This window comes from Carcharhinus amblyrhynchos, chromosome 28 (assembly GCF_965287045.1).
Source record: "Carcharhinus amblyrhynchos chromosome 28, sCarAmb.v2.hapA, whole genome shotgun sequence".
Taxonomy (NCBI): Eukaryota; Metazoa; Chordata; class Chondrichthyes; order Carcharhiniformes; family Carcharhinidae; genus Carcharhinus; species Carcharhinus amblyrhynchos.
This window is the reverse complement of record NC_137351.1, coordinates 19337080-19362003: the sequence shown is the minus strand read 5'-3', so window position 1 is coordinate 19362003 and position 24924 is coordinate 19337080. Positions and strand designations below refer to the sequence as shown.

Here is a 24924-nt window from a genome sequence, read left to right as displayed (position 1 = left end):
TGGAACCTTTGGAATGAAGCAAATGTTTTCAGTATTAACTGAACTTGCATAGCCCCAGTGACTGAGCCAGGAACATATCGACAATCATTGGCTAGTCAGGGATAAAACCATCTCACTTTACATCAGTAAACATTTGCACAGGAACAAGTCAAAAGACATTACAGCCAGCTTCCTTCGAATTCATTCCACGTTATGACAGTTATTTATTTTATTTATTAGTCACAAGTAAGGCTGACATTAATACTGCAGTGAAGTTACTGTGAAATTCCTCTTGTCACCTATTTAGGTCAATGCACCTAACAAGCATGACTTTCAAAATGTGGGAGAAAACCGGAGCACCCGGAGGAAACCCACACAGACATGGAGAGAACATGCAAACTCCACATAGACAATGACGCGAGTCGTGAATCCAACCCGGATCCCTGGCACTGTGAGGCAGCAGTGCTAACCACTGTGCCACCATGCCACCCCAACTCTATGTTCACATGCTGCAATAGGTAATTGGCTTCACTGCCAACTGTGATCTCAATGCCAGATCTCCCCGCTGTGTAACAGATTTCTTCACATTTAGTAGCAGAAAGAATGAAAGACGTAGCATTATTTCAGCTTATCACTTAGTACCCTGTCTCAGCACATCATCCCAGACCTACCATCGTGACCATTTCAATATCCCGCTGTAACCTCCCTCAGTGAGGTGGCTGTAACAAAATGTTCCCGGAGTATGGTTGGAAGGGGAATGGGATCTTCCTGATCCTTTGCCGTAGCTTCAGTACGTACACACCTGGGCAGGACTGCACCAACCCTCTGCTGAAGCTAGCTTGGGAGAATTCAAAATGAGTCACAAGGGATCTGGGTTGATTGTGAGGGATGGTGGGGATTGGGGGGCGGGGCAGGGGGGTAGTCGGGCTGGGGTTGTTGAGCAAGAGCTTGTTCATCAAAAATATCCGGGGATGAATTTTCAGGCCATGCCGGGGGGTCGAAGTCAAAGGTGAACAGAGCCTGAAAATACCAGTCACAGTGCTGATTTTCTGTCCTCCAATTATTGGCACTGGGCAAATTTTGCCAGGCTGGGCTCAGGACTGGCAGGAATACTTACACGAAATAGGAGAACAGATCATTAAGGGATAGGGGGAGGGGGGGGGCTGCAGGAGAGATGGAGGGGAGGGGGGAAGGGAGAAGGAGGTAGAGAGGGGAAGGGAGGGAGGAAGGGAGGGGGGGAGGGAGGGGTGAGGGGAAGAGGGGAGGGGGGAAAGGGGAGGTGGAGGAGGGAGGGAGCGGAGGGGAGAATGAGGGGAGACGAGGGGAGAGTGGGAAGGGTGGACGGAAGGGGGAAGGTGTAAGGGGGAGAGAGTGGTGGGGGGTGGAAAAAGGGAGGGGGGATGAAATGGGAGGTGAGTTTAGGATCTGGAAACAGTGACAACTCACAGTTTCCAAACCTGGAAATAAAAACCAGCTTCATATAGATGCTCTCTGCATCTCACTGGCTTGTGTATTGTATAATTACATATCTTTAAAAATACTGTTGCATTGTAAGTGATATTTGGTAAATTTAATTTTAAAAAGATGCCATTCTTAGTCTATGATTCAAACTTTCTCCTGCATTATTTTGCATTTAAATTAATTTACACAACCCAATAAATGTTATCCTAACATGCAATGGTAAGCTTTTTGCAACATGTTTGTGACGTTGACTGTTTTCTCGCTGAGGTGGACCATAAACAAATTAAATGCTGATGATAAGACAGCGAGGTCAGCTAGCTTCCACGTCACTTTTTGTGCCCCATGTGCAAAGCACGTCCAGAAAAATAATCAGGGCACTATTGTCAAGATATTCAACTCTGGCTGGGACAAACAGCTGGTTTTGAGGTCGGGGGGTAATTGGTGGGGAGGCTAAAACTGGGTGGGATTGAGGTACTGTGCCTTCCCACCTCTGCTGACATTTTACCTTTGGCCAATTGTGTGAGTTTTGAGTTTAAGGACAGCAGTGTCTGTCTCAGTGAGAGGCTTTATTGAACTGGTCAGAAATGGCAGCCTGCAGTGAGTTTGCCTCATGGCTGAGAGACATGGCTACAGCCAGTCAGATGTGACGTCAGACACAGCCTAAACAGTGTGCGTGTTACTGTGTTCAGTCCCACTTGAATCCTGCGTGTGCCAAACCCTTATAATAATCATAGAAAGCCTATGGCACAGAAAGAGGCCACTTAACCCATCGTGTCTGTACTAGCCAAAAAGCAAGCCGCCTGGTCTAATCCCACTTTCCAGCATTTGGTTCGTGACCTTTGGTTACGGTACTCAAAGTGCACATTCAGACACCATTTAAAGGAGTTGAGGGTTTCTTCTTCCACTGTCCTTTTAGGCAGTGAGTTCCAGACTCCAACAACCCTCTGGATGGAAAAGGCTTTCTTCTTATCCCCTCTAATCTTTCAACCAATCATTTTGAATCTCTGACCCACTAGTCATTGATTTCTCTGCCAAAGTAAATAGACCCTTCCCATCCACTCTATCCAGACCTCCCACAATTCTGTACATGACAATCAAATGTCCTTGCAGCCTCCTCTGTTCAATCCCCAACCTATCCAATCTTACCTCAGAATGGCAACTCCTCCAGTGCTGGCAACATCCCCGTAAATCTCCTGTGTACTCTTTTTAATGTTACAGTCTTACCTCAGACCAAGTGAGGCCCTGAAGGGGGACAATTCATGTGTTTACCAAGGGCTTGCGGGTATCCCACCATCTGAGGAAGCTGCACAATAAAATCTGCCAGCCTGCTTGCAGGACCTGCTGTGTCTAGGAGCTCCACTTACTTTAGGTTTCCTCCACTGTGGATGGTCTGCAACCTGCCGCAGTTCCAGCAGTGGCCATTGCTCAACAAATACTGCCCATGGGCTGTAAGACACAGTAATGGCTTCCAGAGCTGACAACGGTGAGTTGCCCCTTTCTGGCCAGAGGTTGGGGTCACTGCTCCCTCATAAAATCCCAGCCCATCTTTAAATTTGACCAGAAGTGACAATACGATGATACAAACTTCACCATCAATGTGTTGCTTGTTTATGGAGCCATCTCAAGTTTACCTTCTCCCTTTTCAGATATAAAATGTCTCCCGAGAAAGAGAATATACCTTCATGAATGTTGGTGATCATTTTTCTGTCCCCACTTCCACCTCCTGCTGACTCATTCCAGAAAGATTTGTACATTAAGTGGATTGGCCATGGTAAATCATCACTTAGTGTCCCAAGATTGTTAGGTTAGGAGAAATCAGCCATGGTAAATGTGTGGGGCTACAGGGATAGGGCATTGGTGAGGGGTGGCATGGTGGCATAGTGGTTAGCACTGCTGCCTCACAATGCCAGGGACTTGGGTTCAATTCCCAGCTTGGGGTTACTGTCTGTGTGAAGTTTGCACATTCTCCCTGTGACTACATGGGTTTCCTCTGGGTGATTTGGTTTCCTCCCACAGTCCAGAGATGTGTGGATTAGGTTGATTGGCCATAGTAAATTGACCATAGTTTTGGGGAGTTTAGCAGGGTAAATATGTGGGAAAGGGTGGAATTGTTGGGGGTGAGGCTCAATGGACCAAATGGCTTCCTTCTGTACAGTAGGGATTCTTATGATTCTATGATTCTAAGATACTCTGTCAGAGAGGTGGTGCAGACTCGATGGACCGAATGGTCTCCTTCTGGATTCTATGACTGTTTGTTTCTGTGCTTATCCAATTCTGAGGAATGGTCATCGAGCTGAAACGCTGGCCAGAATTTTGCAGCACTATCATGGCAGGACCCACCACAGGTAACTCAGTGGCCCAGGCAAAAACCCATTGACTTTCAGCAGGACCGGATAATCCCAGCAGTGGGTGAGGTTGGAAAACCCCACCCATTAATTCTGTTCTCTCTCTCTCTTTCCACCAAAGCTGCCAGAGCTGCTGAACATTTCCAGCATCTTCCTTTTTTTAATTTACAATTTCCAGCAGTGCTTTGCTTTCTCTTTAATCATTTCTCTATAACTTTGCTGCTCAAGGAGGTCCAGCCATGGATGGGAAAGTCAACAATCTGGAATCAAAGCCAAAACAAGATGTATCCAATACTTCCCACCAGCGTGAGTGAGAACTGCAACATTATGGCACCACCATCACCTCCAAATGTCCCTCCAAACCACACATCATTTTGATTTGCACATATCTCTCCTTTCCTTCATCATCAGAATTTTCTATCCAACTCTATACTGGATGCACAATCACCACAAAGATGCAATGATTGAAGGATCATTTCTTAAGATTGCTGCAGGGGATGTGGGTATCACTGGCCAGCATTGCCCAATTGTCAGTTAAGAGTCAAACACATTACTATGGCTCTGGAGTCGCATGTAGACCAGACCAGGTAAGGATGGCAGAATTCCTTCCCTAAAGAAACATTAGGGAACCAGATGGGTTTTTAGAACAATTGATGATAGGGGCGGCATGATGGTACAGTGCTTAGCACTGATGCCTCATAGCACCAGGGACCCGGGTTTAATTCTGGTCTCGGGTGACTGTCTGCCTGTGTGGAGTCTGCATGTTCTCCCCGTGTCTATGTGGGTTTCCTCCAGGTGCTCCGGTTTCCTCCCACAGTCCAAAGATGCGTGGGCTAAATTGGCTGCTAAATTGACCCTCAGTGTCAGGGGGACTAGCTAGGGTAAACACATGGGGATATGGGGATAAGACTTGGGTGGGACTGCGGTTGGTGCGGACTCAATGGGCCAAATGGCCTCCTTCTGCACTGTAGGATTTTATGATTCTATAGTTCTCATAGTCACCACTACCTGAGGTTAGGTATTCCCAATTTATTAACTGAACTTAAATTTCACTAGCTGGCTGAATATGAACCTATGCCCCCAGGGCATTAGCCTGGACCTTTGGTTTACTAGTCCAGCGACATTACCACTGTGCCACCCTATCCCCCGACTATCCTTCAAAGATAATGACAAATGGGCAATAAATGCACCCTTAACAATGTCATCCATGTCACCCAAAATAAATAGGGAGATGCCTGTGTTGGACAGAGGTGGGCGCAGTAAGAAGTCTTACAACATCAGACTCACCTGATGAAGGAGCAGCGCTCCGAAAGCTTATAATTCCAAATAAACCTGTTAGACTTTAATCTCTGATGTTGTGAGACTTCTTACTGTGCCCACTCCAGTCCAACGCTGGCATCTCCATCTCACCCAAAGGAATAATAAAATACATTAACTTTCTCTAAAGACATCAATGCACTGAATTATACTGGGGTGCCAGATGCCTGTCTAAGAGATTCTTGGTTAAGCTCTGAGCCGTCCCATTAAGGGGTGCTCCTGACCACCTAACCAATACATTTTAAAAAAATTATCTTTTGCAATATTGCTGGATTGGTTATTATTTGTGATATAAGGCCCAGACTAATGCCCTGGGGACAATGATTCATGTTCAACCACCCCAGCCAGTGAAATTTAAATTCAATTAATAAATCATTCCACACATGACATAGTTGAATTTTGCCTCTAGCTTCAGTCCAATCCTTGTGAAGCTGTACAAGTCTCCTGTAGATTGAGGCCCAAGATGTCCTCAGCATTCATGAGCCCTTGTGCCCGTAGATGCCTGGAGTTGCCATATTCATCATGTAGTGTGAGTAGCTAATTGTCCCCAACTGCGTAAATGCACCTGGTGGATTCATCCATATTCCAATGCAGAGTCTTTGCAGAGTGTTTCACACAAACACGAATGTCTCTCGTACCTTAACCTGCTCAGACTGTAATCCTCCTCTATCCTGTCAGGCCACAATCCCTAGGCCTTGCATCTCATTACCTGTCAGCACCATTTGCTGCTCCTCACCTATGCATTGTGACTCACTTGAAGCAAGCTCCACAAGCTGACTACATGCTTTCTCCGAGGTGTGCTTGAGCGTGCCAAGATAGGTGCGAATGACGCAGGAAGGCTTTGAGAATTAGGCTCACTCAGGACCATAAGCTATTCCGGCATTCTCTTCTTCCATGTGTACAAATTTTGAGGCAGAACATATCTCAAAATGTAGCCTCAATGAAGCATCATCAAGACCTGATTTCGTTGCCCTGCATATTATTGTGGTTGTGAGTCCATGTGTGGAACCCAGTGAGGAGAAATTTCTTCACCCAGAAAGTGGTGAATCTGTGGAATCCACTACCACAGAAAGTAGTTGAGGCCAAAACTTTGTGTGATTTCAAGAAGAAATTAGTTATAGCCCTTGGGGCTAAAGGGATCAAGGGATATGGGAGGGAAAGAGAGAATCAGGATATTGAATTTGATGATCAGCCATGATCAAAATTAATAGTGGAGCAGACTCAAAGGGTGATTCCCGGTTTGGATCACTGTCAGTGTGGAGTTTGCACATTCTCTCCGCGTCTGCATAGGGGTTTCCTCAGGGTGCTCCAATTTCCTCTCATACTCCAAAGATGTGCGGGTTAGGTGCATTGGCCGTACTAAATTCTTCTTCAGCCTATCTGAACAGGTGCTGGAGTGTGGTAACTAGGGGATTTTCATAGTAACTTCATTGCAGTGTTAATGTAAGCCTACTTGTGATACTAATAAATAAACTTTAACTTTCCTGCTTCCAGCTTAATAGAAGCACAAGGCATATCAAGGAGAGGGCAACGCTACCTCAGAATTTTCACCCTTCTCCCTCAATGCCCTCATACCCCTTCACAAGAACCTCTTTTGTGTGATGATTGAGAACGGATTCACCTGATCGATTTAAGTTAGTTTGAATGACAGATTTTTGAGAAATTTTAAACCACACAAAGGTCTCCTTGTGTGAATAAAAAATTGGTTGACAAAAGTTGAAAATGTCAAGGCCACATTTTGATCTGTGCAACTTACACAATGACAAGCCACTGAAAAACCATCGCAGCATCGGACTTAATTGTTAAAAATAACAACCCAATAATCTTTTGTCCAACACTCATACATTTGAGTTCAAAGGAAAGATGGTTCAGAAAAGTATTGCTAATGCAGAAAAAAAACAGAATTATTTTGATAAGACAAGTTATTTCCAGGAATTATTTTTGATCTTACCCATTATTACTCTCACTGAATCGTGTTATTATTTGTTACAGGTTCGAAGTTACATCAACACTCACTGAGTGTTCACAGTGAGAGGTGTGAAGTAAGGATGTGATTCATTTCCTCCTCATCCTGTCTAAATTAATTCATCTTCAGATTGCCCTTGACAACAACCATCTTGTGTTTATGTTGGCATGGCATTGCAAATTCTCATCATCTGGCATGGAAGCAGTGCCACTTAAATCCCACTGTATGCATAGAAAATAATGAAGCGAGCGCAACATTACAGAATCAGATTTGGTTCGATCATAGCTCCATACTGCTCTGTAACCTACATCAAAACAGTCAGAAGAAAGGTGTTCGTTTTTCCCCCAAAACAAAGGACGACGTGACAGAAATGTGACCATTATCCAAACCGCTGCTTTTAAACCCATTGCATGGGTGGCACGATGGCACAATGGTTAGCACTGCTGCCTCACAGCACCAGGGACCCAGGTTCGATTCCTGGCGTGGGTCACTGTCTGTGTGGAGTTTGCACATGCTCCCCATGTCTGTGTGGGTTTCCTTCGGGTGCTCCGGTTTCTTCCCACAGTCCAAAAATGTGCAAGTTAGGTGGATTGGCCATGCTCAATTGACCCTAGTGTCAGGAGGGTTAGCAGGGTAAATATGTGAGGCTACAGAAATAGGGTTGGGTAGGATTGTAGTCAGTGCAGACTTGATGGGTCAAATAGTCTCCTTCTGTACTGCAGAGATTCTATAACTGAAGGAACAACATACGGTTCCCAGTGTTGACTCCAGAGTCACAGCAATGTGGATGACTCTCAACTGCCCTCTGAACAAGGACAGCTAGGGATGGGCAATGAATGCTACCCAGCCAGCGATGCCCCTAGCCCACAAGTGAATGAAAGAAAGAACTGAAATATGAAATTTGTTACTTGGGTGTGGGAGTGCTGAATGCAATTGGCTTAACTGATTTATATATCTGGAATTACATGTAACAGCCTATGAATTACATGCAAGCCAACTGTTAAAATTTACCAACAGACTAGAATCAATATGACTCAAGTTTCCTTCAAAACAGACACAACACGGCATTGCCTATGACGAAGGAACAGGATAAACTGGAGTTACAGCATCAGCTAGTGGCGCCTGTGTGCAATTACAGCACCATTAGGGGTTGTTTACATTGGAACCCACTGGAATAGTTCATTTATTTATTGGTGTCACAAGCAAGCTTACATTAATGCTGCAATGAAGTTACTGTGAAAATCCCCTATTCGCCACACTCTGGCATCTGTTTGGGTATATGGAGGGAGAAATTAGCATGACCAATGCACCTAACCAGCAGACCTTTTGCACTGTGGGAGGAAACCAGAGCGCCCAAAGGAAACCCACACAGACATGGGGAGAATGTACAAACTCCACGCAGACAGTGACCCAAGCCAGGAATCAAATCGGGTCCCTGGAGCTGTGAGATGGCAGTGCTAACCACTGTGCATCTTTAATGTTAAATGTTGACACTTGACTAAGACCTCTCAATGTACAGTTTTTAAAAGTATCTAAAAGATGTCCTGGCTATTCCTATCATTTTAAAAGATGCCCTGGCTATTTCTATCATTTTAAAAACCAAACAAGTACCCTCAAAACATCGCAAACTGTTTTCCTGGTTCCTAACAGGGAAAGTCAGGGTAGATAATGGTCAATTACCTCCACTGCTTGGAGATTCTAAAACCAGAATTAGGGCCAGACCATTCAGGAGAAATGTTTGGAAGCACAAAGAGTGGTAGAGCTTGGAACTCTCTTCCACAAATAGCATTTATTGCTGGATGAGTTATCTTTAAATCTGAGATAGATAAACTTTTGTTAAGTAAAGGTATTAAGCAATATGGGTCAAAGGCAAGGATTAGGGCAGCACAGTGGTTAGCACTGCTGCCTCACAGCGCCAGGAACCAGGGTTCAATTCCTGGCTTGGATCACTGTCTGTGTGGAGTTTGCACATTCCTCCCGTATCTGCGAGGGTTTCCTCCAGGTGCTCCAGTTTTCTCCCACACTCCAAAGATGTGCGGGTTAGGCGGATTGGCCATGCCAATTGCTCCTTAGTGTCAGGGGGACAACCTAGTGTAAAGTATGTGGCTATGGGGATAGGGCCTGTGTGAGATTCTGGTCGGTGCAGAATTGATGGGCCAAATGGCCTCTTTCTGCACTGTAGGATTCTATATGGAGTTAGACCACAGATCAGCCATGATCTCATTGAACAGTAAAACAGGCTTGATGGGCCAAATGGCCTACTCCTGTTGGAGATGAGGCTGGCAGGAGGTTGGAGATGAGGGTGACTTTGCAAAGGCAAGAGGGCTCTAGAAATTGGTATTTTCAGGAGCGGTAAGATTTAAAGGAAGTGAGGGGGGGAATACGTTAACAATATCAGCTTACAAAGCAGGCAGGAAGCAAAGTTGGTTGGTTGCACCAATGGATGGAGATAGAGTGGAGGGAGCAAAAGGTGGCTGCCCATGACAAGATGAGAGAGTACAGAAGAAAAGAGAGAAACCAGAGCCAGATGAAAGCTTGGGATTGGTTAGGGTGGAATTTTGGGGGTTGTTTTGTCCAATGGGCAAGGGGCAAGGGGGAAGGGGGGCAGAGGCAGCTGAAGGGATAATTCAAACCTTTGTGACAAAGAAGTCTCTGAGTTTCTTAAACATTTTGGAGATGTTTGGAGGAGGTAGGAGAGACAGGCTTAAGAAAATGGTTTCTAGTGGAAAAGAGTAACCCGTCATTTGTCTTAATAATCTCAGAGTAAAGGGTTGCCCATTTATGACCGAGATAGGAATTTCTTCTCTCAGACGGTAATGAATCAGTGGAATTCTTTACTGCAGAGAGCTGTAGAGGTTGGGCCATTTAAAGCTGAGATAAATAGGTTTTTAATGAGTAAGGGAATCAAGGGTTATGGAGTTAGGGGAAAGTGGAGTTGAGGACTATCACATCATATCAGTCATGTTCTCATTGAATGGTGGAGCAGAATTGATGGGCTGATTGGCCTACTTCTGCTCTTATGACTTATGGTCCAGGATGATCCTAAAGCATTCAGTGGTTTTGGAGAGCAGGATCCAATTGTGCTTTATGTGGTCTAACCAGATCAACCAATGAATAGTTAAACCGGTTGTCCATCATAGATGTTCAAGTTCCTTGGAGTTAAGAAGTGAAAATGAGGGCCATACCAAGGAGAATGGCCAAGGTGAGGAAGAGTGATGGTTTTGATAAGGACAATGACACTAAAGGTATGATTGAACAGATCAATGGCTGCCAGGGATAAAACAGTAGATCCATTGATATCTAGGATAAAAAAAGTGCAGCGAAGGTTTACCAGGCTGATTCCTGGAATGGCAGGTCTGTCATATGAGGGGAGATTAAGTTGGCTTGGACTGTATTTATTGGAGTTTAAAAGAGTGAGGGGGTTTTCGTAGAAACTTATAAAATTCTAACAGGGTTAGACAGGGTAGATTCAGAAAGTGGCATGCCGCAGGGATTGGTGCTGGGGCGTCAACTGTTTACCATATACATAGATGATCTGGAGGAGGGGACCGAGTGTAGGGTAACAAAGTTTGCTGATGACACAGAGATGAGTGGGAAAGCAAATTGCGTGGAGGACATGGAAAGTCTGCAGAGAGATTTGGATAGGCTGAGTGAGTGGGCGAGGATCTGGCAAATGGAGTATAATGTTGGCAAGTGTGAGGTTATCCACTTTGGAAGGAATAATAGTAAAACGGATTATTATTTAAATGATGAAAAATTACAACATGCTACTGTGCAGAGGGACCTGGGGGTCCTTGTGCATGAATCGCAAAAACTCAGTCTGCAGATGCAGACTAGAAGGCAAATGGAATATTGGCCTTTATCGCGAGGGGGATAGAATATAAAAGAAGGCAGGTCTTGCTGCAATTGTACAAGGTACTGGTGAGGCCGCAGCTAGAGTACTGTGTGCAATTTTGGTCCCCTTATTTGCGAAAGGATATATTGGCCTTGGAGGGAGTACAGAGAAGGTTCACCAGGTTGATACCGGAGATGAGGGGGTTAGCTTATGAGGAGAGATTGTGTAGATTGGGCCTGTAATCATTGGAGTTTAGAAGGCTGAAGGGTGATCTTATAGAGATGTATAAGATAATGAAGGGGCTAGATAGGGTTGAGGCAGAGAAATTCTTTCCATTTAGAAAGGAAACAAGAACTGGAGGACACAGCCTCAAAATGAGGGGGGGTCAGTTTAGAACAGAGTTGAGGAGGAACTTCTTCTCTCAGAGGGTAGTGAATCTCTGGAATTCTCTGCCCATTGAAGCGCTGGAAGCTACCTCGTTGAATACATTTAAGTCACAGGTAGATAGATTTCCGATCGATAAGAGAATTAAGGGTTATGGGGAGCAGGCGGGTAAGTGGAACTGAACCACTTCCAGATCAGCCGTGATCTTATTGAATGGTGGGGCAGGTTCGAAGGGCTAGATGGTCTACTCCTGCTCCTATTTCTTATGTTCTTATGTTCTTAAAGAATGGTGGGGGAGTCGAGAACTAAGGGTCATAGTTTGAAGGTAAGGGGTGAACCTTTTAGGATGAGGTGAGGAGAAATTTCTTCATCCAGAGGGCAGTGAATCTGTGGAATTCACTACCACAGAAAGCAATTGAGGCCACAACATTGTGTGATTTCAAGAAGAAATTAGATATAGCCCTTGGGACTAAAGAGATCAAGGGATATGGGGGGGAAGGAGGGATCATGGAGGGAATTTGATGATCAGCCATGATCATAACAAATAGCGAAGCAGACTTGAAGGGCTGAATGGCCTACTCCTGCTTCTATTTTCTGTTTCTATATTTCTGAACATTCCAGAAAATATTGTTGTTTCACCTAAGAATATGGACAACTAACATAGTGATTGTTTTCGTCAGAAATAGAATGGGGAAACTGATGTGGGGCAAAAGATAACAGTGAAAATGTAACTGAGAAAATTATTTTGTCTTCTACTTTAAGAAAAACAGATAAACATCCACTTTGACCATAAATTAATTACAACCTGAGATAATAATTAGAAATGAATAGGAAAATAAGAAGATGTGCAACGCCTGCAACATCACAGTTTACTCTGCACAGCAGGAGTTCACATCAGGAGGTGACTCATTAGTGAATATGTGAAGAATGTAGCTCCCTTAATAACTCAGCCTGAAATTCAGGGGCTGACTGCAGCAGACAACAGAGCCACACAGAATAATTTAAACAGCTCGAATGAAGACTATGAACACTAAACGTTCGTCATGTGACTTCCAGACTTTACAAACCAATATTAGCAAATCTATTAAAGAAATATAAAGTGATTCAAGCTACTTATTGTGCGCTGGGAGAGGGAGGGTGGCTATTTATAATGACAAATTATTCCTTACTCTGTTGAATGCTAATAGTCAGAGAACACACCGAATGAGGTTGTTTGCAAGGATTATTACTTGCATGCTGCAAGATGTTTTTTTCAGACTTTTTAGTCTGATGTATGTTTTTTTCATTGTGGTTGGTAGAGTTCTTTAAATTCCAAGGAAGATATCCATGGATGCAGTGAACTGATCCACCAGTAAATGGTGGTTGCCTGCATTTTATTTTCAATCTCCATGTTCTGAATTTTATATCCAACATCACGACAATCAGCACAGTTCAATTGCCTCTTCGCACCTTTTGACTTCTTAAAACGTTGGCCTAGTGGTATTATCACTAGACTATTAATCCAGAAACTCAGCTAATGTTGTAGGGACCCAGGTTCTAATCCCGTCACAGCAGATGGTGGAATTTGAATTCAATAAAAAAAATCTGAAATTAAGAATCTACTGATGACCTTGAAACCATTGTCGATTGTCAGAAAAACTCACCTGGTTCACTAACATCCTTTAGGGAAGGAAATCTGCTGTCCTCACCCGGTCTGGCCTACATGTGACTCCAGACCCACAGCAATGTGGTTAACTCAATGTGGGCCACTAGGGATGGGCAATAAATGCTGGCCAGCCAGCAACACTCATGTCCCACGAATGAATGAAAAAAAGTTCATTTTGGTTTCTTGAGGACCTACCATTGCCAAGTATAGGTTTTATAAATCTGATTTTGAAGAGATCTCACCTGGATTATGTTGATATAGAAGAATGATGCAGCACAGGAGATGACTAATTGCCCTATTGCATCTGTTCTTGTTCCGTGTAGAAAGCTTTTCAATTATCGTTGATCTTTCTCCATAGTCCGCATGCACACAAACACACACACACGCACAGGCACTCGCACACATGCACAGACACACATGCACATACTCCACCATCTTTTCAAACATCATAACTTTCGTTATAGGAAAATATTTCTCCCCATTCCCTTCAGTGTGGTATTTATTTTGCTAGCTACCCTCAATCCGTGTCTTTCCCTTGCCAAGAACATTTAGATGTTATACCCAAATGTGAAAAATGCAGTTACATAGAATAGAAGCCGTGGAAATTTTAGGGAACCAGGCAGTGACTTAGGCACCAGCCTTTACTTCTTGGATCCAGGTTAAAATTTGAACTTTGATTTATTATATAATTTTTTGCAGCTGCTATGGGTGTCATGCAAAGTGAGCTTGGGAAGTCTCAGCACAGATCATAGTGGAGGGGCAGACAACACAAAACTTCAATGCAACAATAAGAGGTAAAATCACGCGACGGACCTGCTGTTAAAGAAATGTGTGAGGTGGAGGTGCTGGCATTGGATTGGATTGGGCTCAGTAAGAAGTCTCACAACACCAGGTTAAAGTCCAACAGGTTTGTTTGAAACTATGAGCATTTGGAGCACTGCTCCTTCATCAGGTAAGTGGAGTGGATGAAGGAGCGGCGCTCCCAAAGCTTGTGATTCCAAATAAATCTGTTGGACTTTAACCTAGTGTTGTACGAAGAAATATAGAGCAGTGCTACAGCAGAACTTGCTCTTCTGAGATAGTGGATATAACCATCTGAAAAACTTACTGCTTTGCAGTCCAAAAGTATAAAGCAGGAACATAGGAACGAAGGCTAGAAGCAGCAGGAGTGGTGTGTGGGCAACGGTGTATACAAGTGATTTCCCAAAGTGGCCATGGCAAAGCAGTAACTTGAATTTACACAGCAGCTTCAAAAGCTGAGCAACATTCCAAGTTGTTTCACAATGACATGTGAGAAAAATTGACATCTAACCAGATCAGTAGAGATTGGGAGGCATGAATGACTAGGTGGTTGAAGAGATGGGATTATGGGGCTCCAAAGAATGATTAAGGTGGTTCCCACACAGATCCATCTAGCTTAAAATACTCAAGCAGGTAGCACACCCGAAAAGGGCACTGGCAATCAATGACTTCCATTGGATTGGTACATAAAGTAACTACAGTGCAGGAGGATGCCATTTAGCCCAACAATCCCACCCATACCCTATCATCTTAACCTTACATATTTACCCTGCTAATCCCCCTGACACTAAGGGCCAATTTAACATGGCCAACCAATCTAACATATTTGGAGTGTGGGAGGAAACTGGAGCACCCAGAGGAAGCACGGTAGCACTGCTCTATATTTCTTCGTACAACACTAGGTTAAAGTCCAACAGATTTATTTGGAATCACAAGCTTTGGGAGCGCCGCTCCTTCATCCACTCCACTCACCTGATGAAGGAGCAGTGCTCCAAATACTCATGGTTCCAAATAAACCTGTTGGACTTTAACTTGGTGTTATGAGACTTCTTACTGAGCCCATGCAGACACAGGGAGAATGTGCAAACTCCACACAGACAGACACCCAAGGCCAGAATTGAACCCTGGCACTGTGAGGGAGCAGTGCTGACCACTGTGCCACCCTATGATTATGCTTAGCAAAATATTACAATGATGTCTACAGTAAGGCTGACCAGGGAAATTTCCCACTCTTTCCACAAGCCATCAGGCAAATTGGAAGGAATTAGAGGATGCCATTCAACACTTTTACCCATGTTATGGACATACCTTCCTTGGCCATCAAATCCTGAAGTGGGAATTTAAACTGGAGCTTTTGACTGAGAGATTGGGATGGTACTGACTGCATCGCAAGAGTTTAAAATGTCACAGAGTCCATTACAACCATGACATTACTTTATGTGGGTCAATATCGAAAGACAAATGTTGGTAATGACTGCTTAATATGTCCATAAAACATATTAATTTAATACAGATAATTATCAGCTATATGGTCTGGAGTATCATCAGCTGTGAGGTTCTGGGAATGAGGAGAGAAATCATCCAATTTGATCCATAAAGGTCAAATATTGAAAACCAGTACAGTGTGTGCTCTTGAAGATCTGAGTTAATATAATGATCTAATACAAATACGTCTGAGAGTTTTCAATGATGCATTTATAGAATGATATTATTATATGTTGGTGACCAATAGGCATTTTTAAAGTAGAATTAGTGTACAGGGATTAGTTTACAATTTGCCTCTGTGACACACTGATTAGCACAGCTGCCTCACAGCACCAGGGACCCAAGTTCAATTCCAGCCTTGGGTGATTGTCTGTGTGGTTCACATGTTCTCCCCATGTCTGCGTGGGTTTTGTCCCACTGTCCAAAATGTGCAGGTTAGGTGGGTTGGCTATGCTAAATTGCCCCTTAGTATCCTAAGATGTGTAGGTGAGGGAATTAGCAGGATAAATGCGTGGGGTTATGGGACTAGGGCAGGGTGAACCTTTCAGAGAGTTAGTGGGCTGAATGGCCTCCTTCTGCTCTGTAGGATTCTATGATTTTCTGATATAAGCTCACCTACAATTGAGTTTTCTATATAGTGTCCCTGACTTATAGAAAGACAAATTAAAACACACTGCAGAGTTCAAGAGGAGAAAACAATTGGGGAAGGAAAACTCAAATACTGGCTAAAAGAAACACTTTGAGAAGTTATTAAAAAGCAGGGAGCAAGTTAGCAAGATGGAGCAATTTAGCAAGAATTGTGGAGGACAGTATAGTGGCTGAATTGACAATATTGGGGTAGAGGAAGAGGGAAGCACAGAATCATCCAAAGCGTATATATATGAACATTGCTGAGGTAAGAGAGGACAAGGACTACCAAAGAATTGAGAAGGACAAGATTCTTGGCAGTCAGTTCCCAGGAGCACAGGAGCTTACAGAGGGCATTATGGTGGAAAGGATGAGGTTAGCATTGGCCAGAATGGGGATGATGAACACTCTAAATTGTCATTTCTTATATTATCATTCAACAAAGAAACTTTAAACACCTGTAAAGAAATCCCAACACAGAACTGTTACAATGCAGAAGGAGGCCATTTGGCCCATCCTGATTCCCCCAGTTCTTGGAATGAACAACTCACTTAGTCCCAATCTCCTGCCTTCTCCCCCTAACCTTGGACATTCTGGCTGTGAAGTGTCATAACAGTGGGAAATCCGGAGCATTCTGCATAGGTCTGTCCAGCGTGGTCTTGTCCGTAATCATCCCAAACTTAATCTTTTCTGGGGAGAGAACGGTGAGTTTTGTGCTGATTCTGGGAGGGGCGGAGCTTAAACACACCGATGAGCCCAGCTGCAAACCAATCGGGAACCGTTTTGAAATGGGTCTCACAATGCACTGGGAGACCCTCCCCCTCCCCCTCTCCCCCCCCCCCCCCCCCCCCCCCCACACAGACATTGCAATACCCCCTCCATCAGTGGCATGTTTCCCCACCCCCTCCCTGACATGGAGTGCTGACAATTGGGTCCCTCCCATTGGATCTCTCTACCTGACCTCTGATTGCTCCTTTGTGCTCCACCCCACACAACCACCCCTGCATAGTCCCCTTTGCCAGGAGTCTCTGCTTAGGCCCTGTCCCCAGTCCAGTACCACTCTTTTGACACTACCCCCTGCACACTGGCAGTTCCTGACTGCAAGATGGATCCCTGACCACCCAGGTGCTTCAATGGCCCCTGAGCCCCCATGTGGCCATCGCACCCATCCCTGCTAGTGGAGACCAGTAGTGACTCTCGCTGGTCTTGTGCTGTGCCCAAAGATTGGAAGTTCCCTGGAGCTGGGAGAATTTGGTGTCAAACATGGTGATATCATAGAATCCCTACAGTGCAGAAGGGGGCCATTTGGCCTGTCAAGCCTACACCAACAGCAATCCCACCCAGGTCTTATTACTGTAACCCCACATATTTACCCTGCTAATCCCTTGAGATTATGGTCAATTTAGCATGGCCAATTCACCTAACCCGGACATCTTTGGACTGTGGGAGGAAACCGGAGCACCCGGAGGAAACCCATACAGACCCGAGGAGAATGTGCAAATTCCACACAATGATCCAAGGCTGGAATCGAACTCAGGTCCCTGGTGCTGTGAGGCAGCAGCGCTAACCACTGTGCCATCGTGCCATTCACACGGTGTGCATATTAGAAAGGGACCCGATCACAAATTGTTTGGTGCTGGGCACATGGCCGATTTTTAGGCCCACGTGGGAGCTGGGATCGGCGAGATCTGTGCCAGCTGCGGTGAGACCGGAAAATTGCTCCCCTCTATCCTTTCAAATAACAGTCTAACTATTGACCATGTGAGTGTGTGTGCTTCTCCTAGCAACGTTACAGCAGGAAATATTGGATCAAAGTCATAATTAAACCTGAATTGTAGAAATGGAAAGAAAAGTGCTGGAAAATCTCAGCGGGTCTGACAGCATCTGTGGACAGACAGACTGGAAACTCTATTCTGTCTGCCCACAGATGCTGTCAGAGCTGCTGAGATTTTCCAGCATTTTTCTGGTTTGGATTTCAGCATCTGCAGTAATATATCTTTATATTGTGGAAAAGGATTCCTCCTGTATAGTGGAATGTGAAGGGTGGGGGGGGGCCGCAGGCGAATATCCTATTAGAGTTACCCCGTCAGTGGGGAAAGCTCACCCTCCCACCCCCGGTTATTGCTGGACTAAGATATCCAGAGACCGTGTCCAGCTCATTAAGCTCCATGTTGCCCAGCCCTATCGCCACGTTGTAGCCAAGGGGAGGATGTATCCTTGCTGCGAGCGGGGGAACGCGGGGTAATTGACATGAAATTGGATTCCTTTCTCTCTCTCGCACACACACACACAGAGCGATCCGGGCTGCCTGTCAGAGGCTGCAACTGTCCTGTCTGCTGGATGGATGCTGAACCCAGAGGGAAGCGGGCTGTTTATCGGCTGAAAGTGTTGCAATGAGAAGGAGGTGGCGGAGAGACGCGGGGGGAATATGACCAAAGGACAGATCGAAGAATGTAACCTGGTAGGTTTGGTCTTAATTGGGTTTAATCATTTCCTCCTCGGATTGTATCTCAGTGCAAGGGGAAACCATTCAGTTTAACCCCACCAGCCCTTCTCTCAAACATTTAAAAATGCTAAGTGTTGCAAATTAAAAGGATTTCCTAAAATTCTCCCCTCCCCCACCCCCAATTTAGGAGCTAGGAATTGGGCAGGTTTTGTATTGTTCGATGTAGTTGTTCTCTGGGTTGAACTCTCTGCTTCCTCTCCCTCCCTGGCAGGTGATACAGGAATTCAATATTCAGGTGGCACTCTTCAGGGAATTGGTCATCTCCATCGGGAACGGTTCCAGCGACTCTCCGGCCGTCCGCAAGGAGATTAAAACTGCCAGGAGCACCTGCAAAGAGCTGGCCAGAAAATCCGAGCGGGTGTGTGCGCCTCTCTACAGGTAAGCACAAACAGAGCTTGAACCCCCAGAGCTATAACCCCTCCAGAGCTTCAATCCCTCCAGAGCTTCAACACCCTCCTCCCAAGAACTTCAACTCCCCCCACAGAACTCTAAACCCCCCAGAGTTTTAACCACCACTCACCCAGGGCTTTAACCCCCCAGAGCTATAACTCCCCGAGCTATAACCCCCAAGCTTCAACGCCCCCCCCCCAGAGGAGCTATAACCCTCCCGAGCTACAGAATTTTAACTCCCACCCTCTCCAGGGCTTTAACCTCCCAGAGTTTCAACATCCGCTACAGCACAGAAAGAGGCCCTTCGGCCCATTTTGTCCGTGCCAGCTATCAAGCAACTATGTATTCTAATCCTATTTTCCAGCACTTGGTCCATAGCTTTGTATATTTCAAGCCCTCATATAAATGCTCCTTAAATGTTGTGAGGTTTCCTGCTTCTTCCTCCCCTTTCAGACAGTTCCAGATTTCCACCACCCTCTGGGTGAAAAAATTTTTCCTCAAATCCCCTTTGAATCTCCTGCCCCTGAATTTGTTCACACAAAAAGTTCACTGAAGTTCCCTCAGGCGAATGGAGAAGTTAAGAGAAGTGTCAGAGCTGTAAATACATTACTGAAGAAGAATGAGGATTTTCACTCAAACATATGATCGGAATGAGCTGGATGGAGCAGGTTTTGACTATTTTGAATGCAGATATAATTTGTCTAAATTCAACCAAATGCAAGTCCTTCGTTGATCTGTGTAGTATTAGTGATTTTAGGATTAATTCTGTAATCCTAATTATTGACCCAAATTGCCTGATAGCCTCTAGTTCCTACCATAGTAATGTGTTGTTGGGTTGAAGTAGTTTAAATAATGACAGAAAACTGCTAGTTATGAAGATTTATTCCAGCATATTTACAGATTTTGGAGAATACTCTTGCAAGTTCCTGACCTGTGTGCTTTTCTTCTGCTCCACTTTAGACAGGGCTAGAATCTCACATCACATCAGTGTATGGCATTCCCTTCTGTAATATCAGAAAATTACAGATAACCCTTTATGGGACTTAGTCCAACATGCATCATTATACTTTATCTCCCCCCAGGTCTCTGTTCTGACTTCAACATTCTCTTACGTCCCTGGAAACCCAATGATTCAGTCTCTTAGACATTCTAAACAAGTCCAAGTTTCAAAGTCTTGAGGGAAATATGACTTCTTTTTGCTCTCGTAGGTAAATGCCATTTCTTTTGCTCTCCATGTTCTCTTCTCCAGCTTCCAGTTTCTTTAAGGTTCTTATATCCTCCAGCACTGATGTGCTTCTTTCACTCATCATCACTTATCAACCAATCCTCATTCTCTTCTCACCAATTGGGAATAAGCCTTTTTCCCATTCTACTGTTGCTGCTTTTTTTATTCATTCATGGGACATGGCATCACTGGCTGGGCCAGCACTTACTGCCCATCCCTAGTTGGCCTTGAACTGAGCGGCTTGCTCAGCTACTTCAGAGGGCAGTTAAGAGTCAACCACATTGCTGTGGTTCTGGAGTCACACATAGGCCAGACTGGTTAAGGACGGCAAATTTCCTTCCCTCTTTGTGAGGAAATGCTTTCTATTCTACAATTAATTTAAACATGAAAAGCAGGGACAGAGAAAACAACCAACCAATCAGCAATTAAATCTCTGAGCTGACTCTTAGTACGTAAAAGGGAGTCAGGATGGCCAAGTGGTCCAAGGCATGATGAGTGGCACAGTGGTTAGCACTGCTGCCTCACAGTTCCAGGGACCCGGGTTCAATTCCTGGCTTGAGTCACTGGTTGTGTGGAGTTTACACATTCTCCCTGTGTCTGCGTGGGTTTCTTTCAGGTGCTCTGGCTTCCTCCCACAGTCCGGAAGACGTGCTGGTTATATGCATTGGCCACGCTAAATTGACTCTTAGTGTAGCCAAACAGACGCCCGAGTGTAGTGATTAGGGGATTTTCACAGTAGCTTCATTGTAGTGTTAATGTAAGTCTCTTGTGACACTGATAAATAAACTTTAAGATATCACAATGTCAGAAACCCAAATGATCGCAAGCATTTCTTTCACTACTTCCGATGTGTGACAATGTTACTGTCTGACTTTAATTCACATTTTCCCCTTAATAAATCCAAATCCATTAAATCCAATCCTAGGTGAGCCATGGCCTTGTAGGAAAAGAGAATGACAATAGTGATTTTTCTGACTCCCATGTGAATTGTACATGTGACACATCTGGATATCATTTCTTATACTGACTTCAAGAGACTTGGCCACCAAACTGAATACCGTACTTTGGTTCTGCCCTTGGAAATACCCAAATATTCTTGATGTACGGGTTGTAAGATTTCAATTCTCCACCCTCTTCATTTACAGTGCTATCATCAAATACCAGTAAGTCATCGATCACTGTCAGATATGCTTTCTGCTCACAGTATGATCTCAAGACAGGACTACGTGTTCTATGTATCTAATACAAAATTCTCTGACCTGTTTACATTTTCTTGTCTGATTTTGATTTCACTGAATCTTTGTGTGGTTGCTGGCAATGTAGGGACTGTCATTGTGACAAGCTCCTGGATTTCTCCCGCAAATTCAATATTGCTTTTTCCTAGATCCTCTGTTTCAGTAGGCCTCTAGATTACTAGTCCAGTGATACTACCACTACCTCTCCCGTCACACATGGCACTGCGTGTCTTTGGGACAATTCCTGCACCCATGCCTTTCAAAACCTCACCCACAGACATTAGTTTGGGCTGCTATCATTAATTGCTTTTCATGCCCCGTGAATCTCCTTCTTTCCAGATTTTATGTCTGTATCTGCTACTTTGGGATCTGCGCTGAATCGCTCGCTCTCTCTTCTGACCAATCGATTTTACTCCCTGATAACTGCTTGCCTACTGAATTGAATTGCTTTCGCCAGTGTCAAGTTTTCTCAGGAATGCAGAATCTCGCACTGAAACTCAACTGGTTGACGGGAATTCTGAAAACTGCCCTTGGGCAGCCGAGTAGGGTTTTGTATCCAGTCCCTGGGCCCTACCTTGGACAAGCCTGATCTAACATACTCCATTGTATTATAATTAAAGTAACGTTATTCACCTTGCTACAAATCATATCAGAAGCAATACCTAAAGACCATTCTAGAATCGTACAGTGCAGAAGAGGCTCTTTGGCCCATTGAGTCTGCACCAACACATTAGAAACACCTGAACTCCCACCTAATCCCATCTGCCAGCACTTGGCCCGTAGCCCTGAATGTTATGACGTGCCAAGTGCTCATAATAAGTTCATAAGATATAGGAGCAGTAATAGGCCATTCGGCCCATCAAGTTCACTCCCCCATTCGATCATGGCTGATATGCTCCTCATCCCCATTTTTCTGCCTTCTCCCCCAGAACTCTTCAACCCATTACCAATTAAAAATCTGTCTAACTCCTCCTTAAATTTACTCACGGTCTCAGCATCTACTGCACTTTGGGGTAGTGTATTCCTCAGATTTACAACCCTTTGGGAGAAGTAGGTTCTTTGCAACTGTTTTGAATTTGCTACCCCTTACCCTAAGACCATGACCACTCGTACTTGTGTACTTCCGCAAGAGGAGTCAATCTAATGAACCTCCTCTGAACTGCCTCCAATGCTACTACATCTTTCCTCAGAAAAAAGGGACTAATAGGGGCAGTATGGTGGCACAATGGTTAATACAGCTGCCTCACAGTGCCAGGAACCCAAGTTCGATCCCTGGTTTGGGTCACTGTGTGGAGTTTGCACATTCTTCCCATGTCTGCATGGGTTCCCTCTGGGTGCTCCAGTTTCCTCCCACAGTCCAAAGATGTGCGGGTTAGGTGGATTGACAATGCTAAATTAGTGCCCCAAGATGTGTAGGTTAGGGGGTATTAGCAGGGTTAATACACAGGGTTATGGGGATAGGGTGCGATGGGCCTGGGTGGGATGCTGTGTTGGAGAGACGGTGCAGACTCGATGGGCTTAGTGTCAAGGGGACTAGCTAGGATAAATACATGGCATTATGGGGATAGGGCCTGGGTGGGATTGTGGTTGTTGCAGGCTTGATGGGCCGAGTGGCCACCAGCTGCTCAGTAGAATTCTATGATTCAAATACTCCAGGTGCAGTCTCACCCATGCCTTATATAGTTGTAACAATACTCCCTTCCCTTTATATTATGTTCCTTCAGCTATAATTGTCAACATTTCATTTGCTTTCTTCATTATCTGCTGTACTTGTAGTTTTCTGTGACTCATTAATGATTCTTTTTAAAGGATTTGAGGCAACCTGCTTCTACCACCCTCCCAGGCAGCGCATTCCAGACCATCCCCATGCTCTGGGTAAAAAGGTTTTTCCTCACAATACCCCTAATTCATCCCCCCATTCTGTACTGATGGACTTGAATTCAAATATTCTACAAGCTAATGGAACACAGACATTTTATTGTGGTCAATTAAGCGGCAGTAGTATCTCCTGATCATGATGATTAGCCATGATCAAAATGAATAGTGGAGCAGGCTCAAAGGGCTGAATGGCCTCCTGTTCCCATGTTTCTAAAAGGCGTCGAAAAGTGCGATTGGTATGTAGTGTTGGTAAATGTAAGAGATAAATTTGTATTGATGTAGCACGTGTCACATCCTCGAGATGTTTACGGCCAATGAAATACTCTTTGTTTGTAGCCCCTGAACTGTTCCTCAAGGTCCCACAAGCAGCAAATGAGATGGATGACGAGATAATGTATATTGTTGACATTGGGTGATTGAAATGCAGAAAGGGCCCAGATTCTTGGTTATTGACACTGAGATGAAGTCATTTGAGGTCAATGTCTAGACTTTAACAAAGAGGACTGTTTAGGCTGATTAATAAAAGTACAATACCTGACAGCAGCTCAATAAAATGTTGGAAAGAAAAGTAGTGGAGTGACAGAATCAATAGGACAAACCTGCACAGGAATTTTGACTCCAGCAATGTTATGCAATTATTTGTTAGCATTGTCAAATGCAACCAACAAAAAAAAAGACATTGGAAGAGAATAATTTTACCACTGGATTCTCTGCTACACTACCTGGCCCTTGACATGCTTAGCCAGCTTTCGATCGCCATAAAAGCAAAATACTGTGGATGCTGAAAATCGGAAATAAAAAAAGAATATTGCAAATATTTAGAAGGTTAGACACAGGATTTAAGTTTCAGGCTGAAGGTCTTTCAAACTGAGGAAAGGCCATCAATCTGATATGTTAACTCTCCTCTTTCCAGAAATACTCACTGATCATCTGGATAACGGTTAGTTTTCACTGCTTAAGAAAGAAACGTTGCTGAATTATAGAATCCCTGCAGTGCTGAAGAAGGCCATTCAGCCCATCAAGTCTGCACCGTCTCTCCAACAGAGCATCCCACCCAGGCTCACCACACCCTATCCCCATAACCCTGTGTATTAACCCTGCTAATACCCCCTAACCTACACATCTTGGGACATTAAGGGACAACTTTGGCAAGGCCACTGCACCTAACTTGCACATCTTTGGACTGTAGGAGGAAACTGGAGCACCCAGAAGAAACCCATGCAGACTTGGGGAGAATGTGCAAGCTCCACATAAACAGCCACCCAAGGCTAGAATTGAACCTGGACCCTGGCACTGTGGGTGGTAGCACTAACCACTGTGCCACCGTGCCGCCGCCCACTGTGCTGACGTATTTCCTATCCTGCAGGTAACATCCCTGCAGTCATGACAGCGGCAAATCACTGCAACAGTGTTAACCTCTTCACACTAGAGATCACAAAAGAACTAGGAGCAGGAGTATGCCATGTGGCCCCTCAAGCCTTCAATAAAATCATGGCTAATCTTTTTGTGGACTCAGCTCCACTGACCTGCCCGCTCACCATAACCCTTAATTCTTTCACTGTTCAAAAATTTATCTGTCCTTGCCTTAAAAACATTCAGTGAAGTAACCTCAACTGCATCACTGGGCAGGAATTCCACTAATCCACGACTCTTTGGATGAAGAAGCTCCTCCTGAAACGCTGAACCCTCCATCGGTAAATATCCGGTTATCCTGCAATTTCATTGTCACGGAGCACGATAAACAAGACCTGAAACTGATGCATTTCTTTCCTACTCCGTATCTATATTTTGGGGGTCAGGGGAGGTTAGATTAGTTGGTTGAGATGCAGTTGAGAATGACACCAG

The 24924-nt window shown here is 44.6% G+C and overlaps 1 protein-coding gene across 1 annotated transcript in view; it reads left to right on the top strand.

Annotated features, from left to right (window-relative positions):
- The window catches only part of LOC145359443 (regulator of G-protein signaling 7-binding protein-like), a 112567-nt gene that overhangs the window by 68806 nt on the left and 18837 nt on the right, over positions 1-24924 (top strand). The window contains exons 2-3 of the mRNA XM_080213991.1: positions 18139-18306; positions 18563-18729. Of these exons, the coding sequence (XP_080070117.1) occupies positions 18274-18306; positions 18563-18729 (200 nt within the window). The 5' untranslated portion in view covers positions 18139-18273. The remainder of the gene's footprint in view (positions 1-18138; positions 18307-18562; positions 18730-24924) is intronic.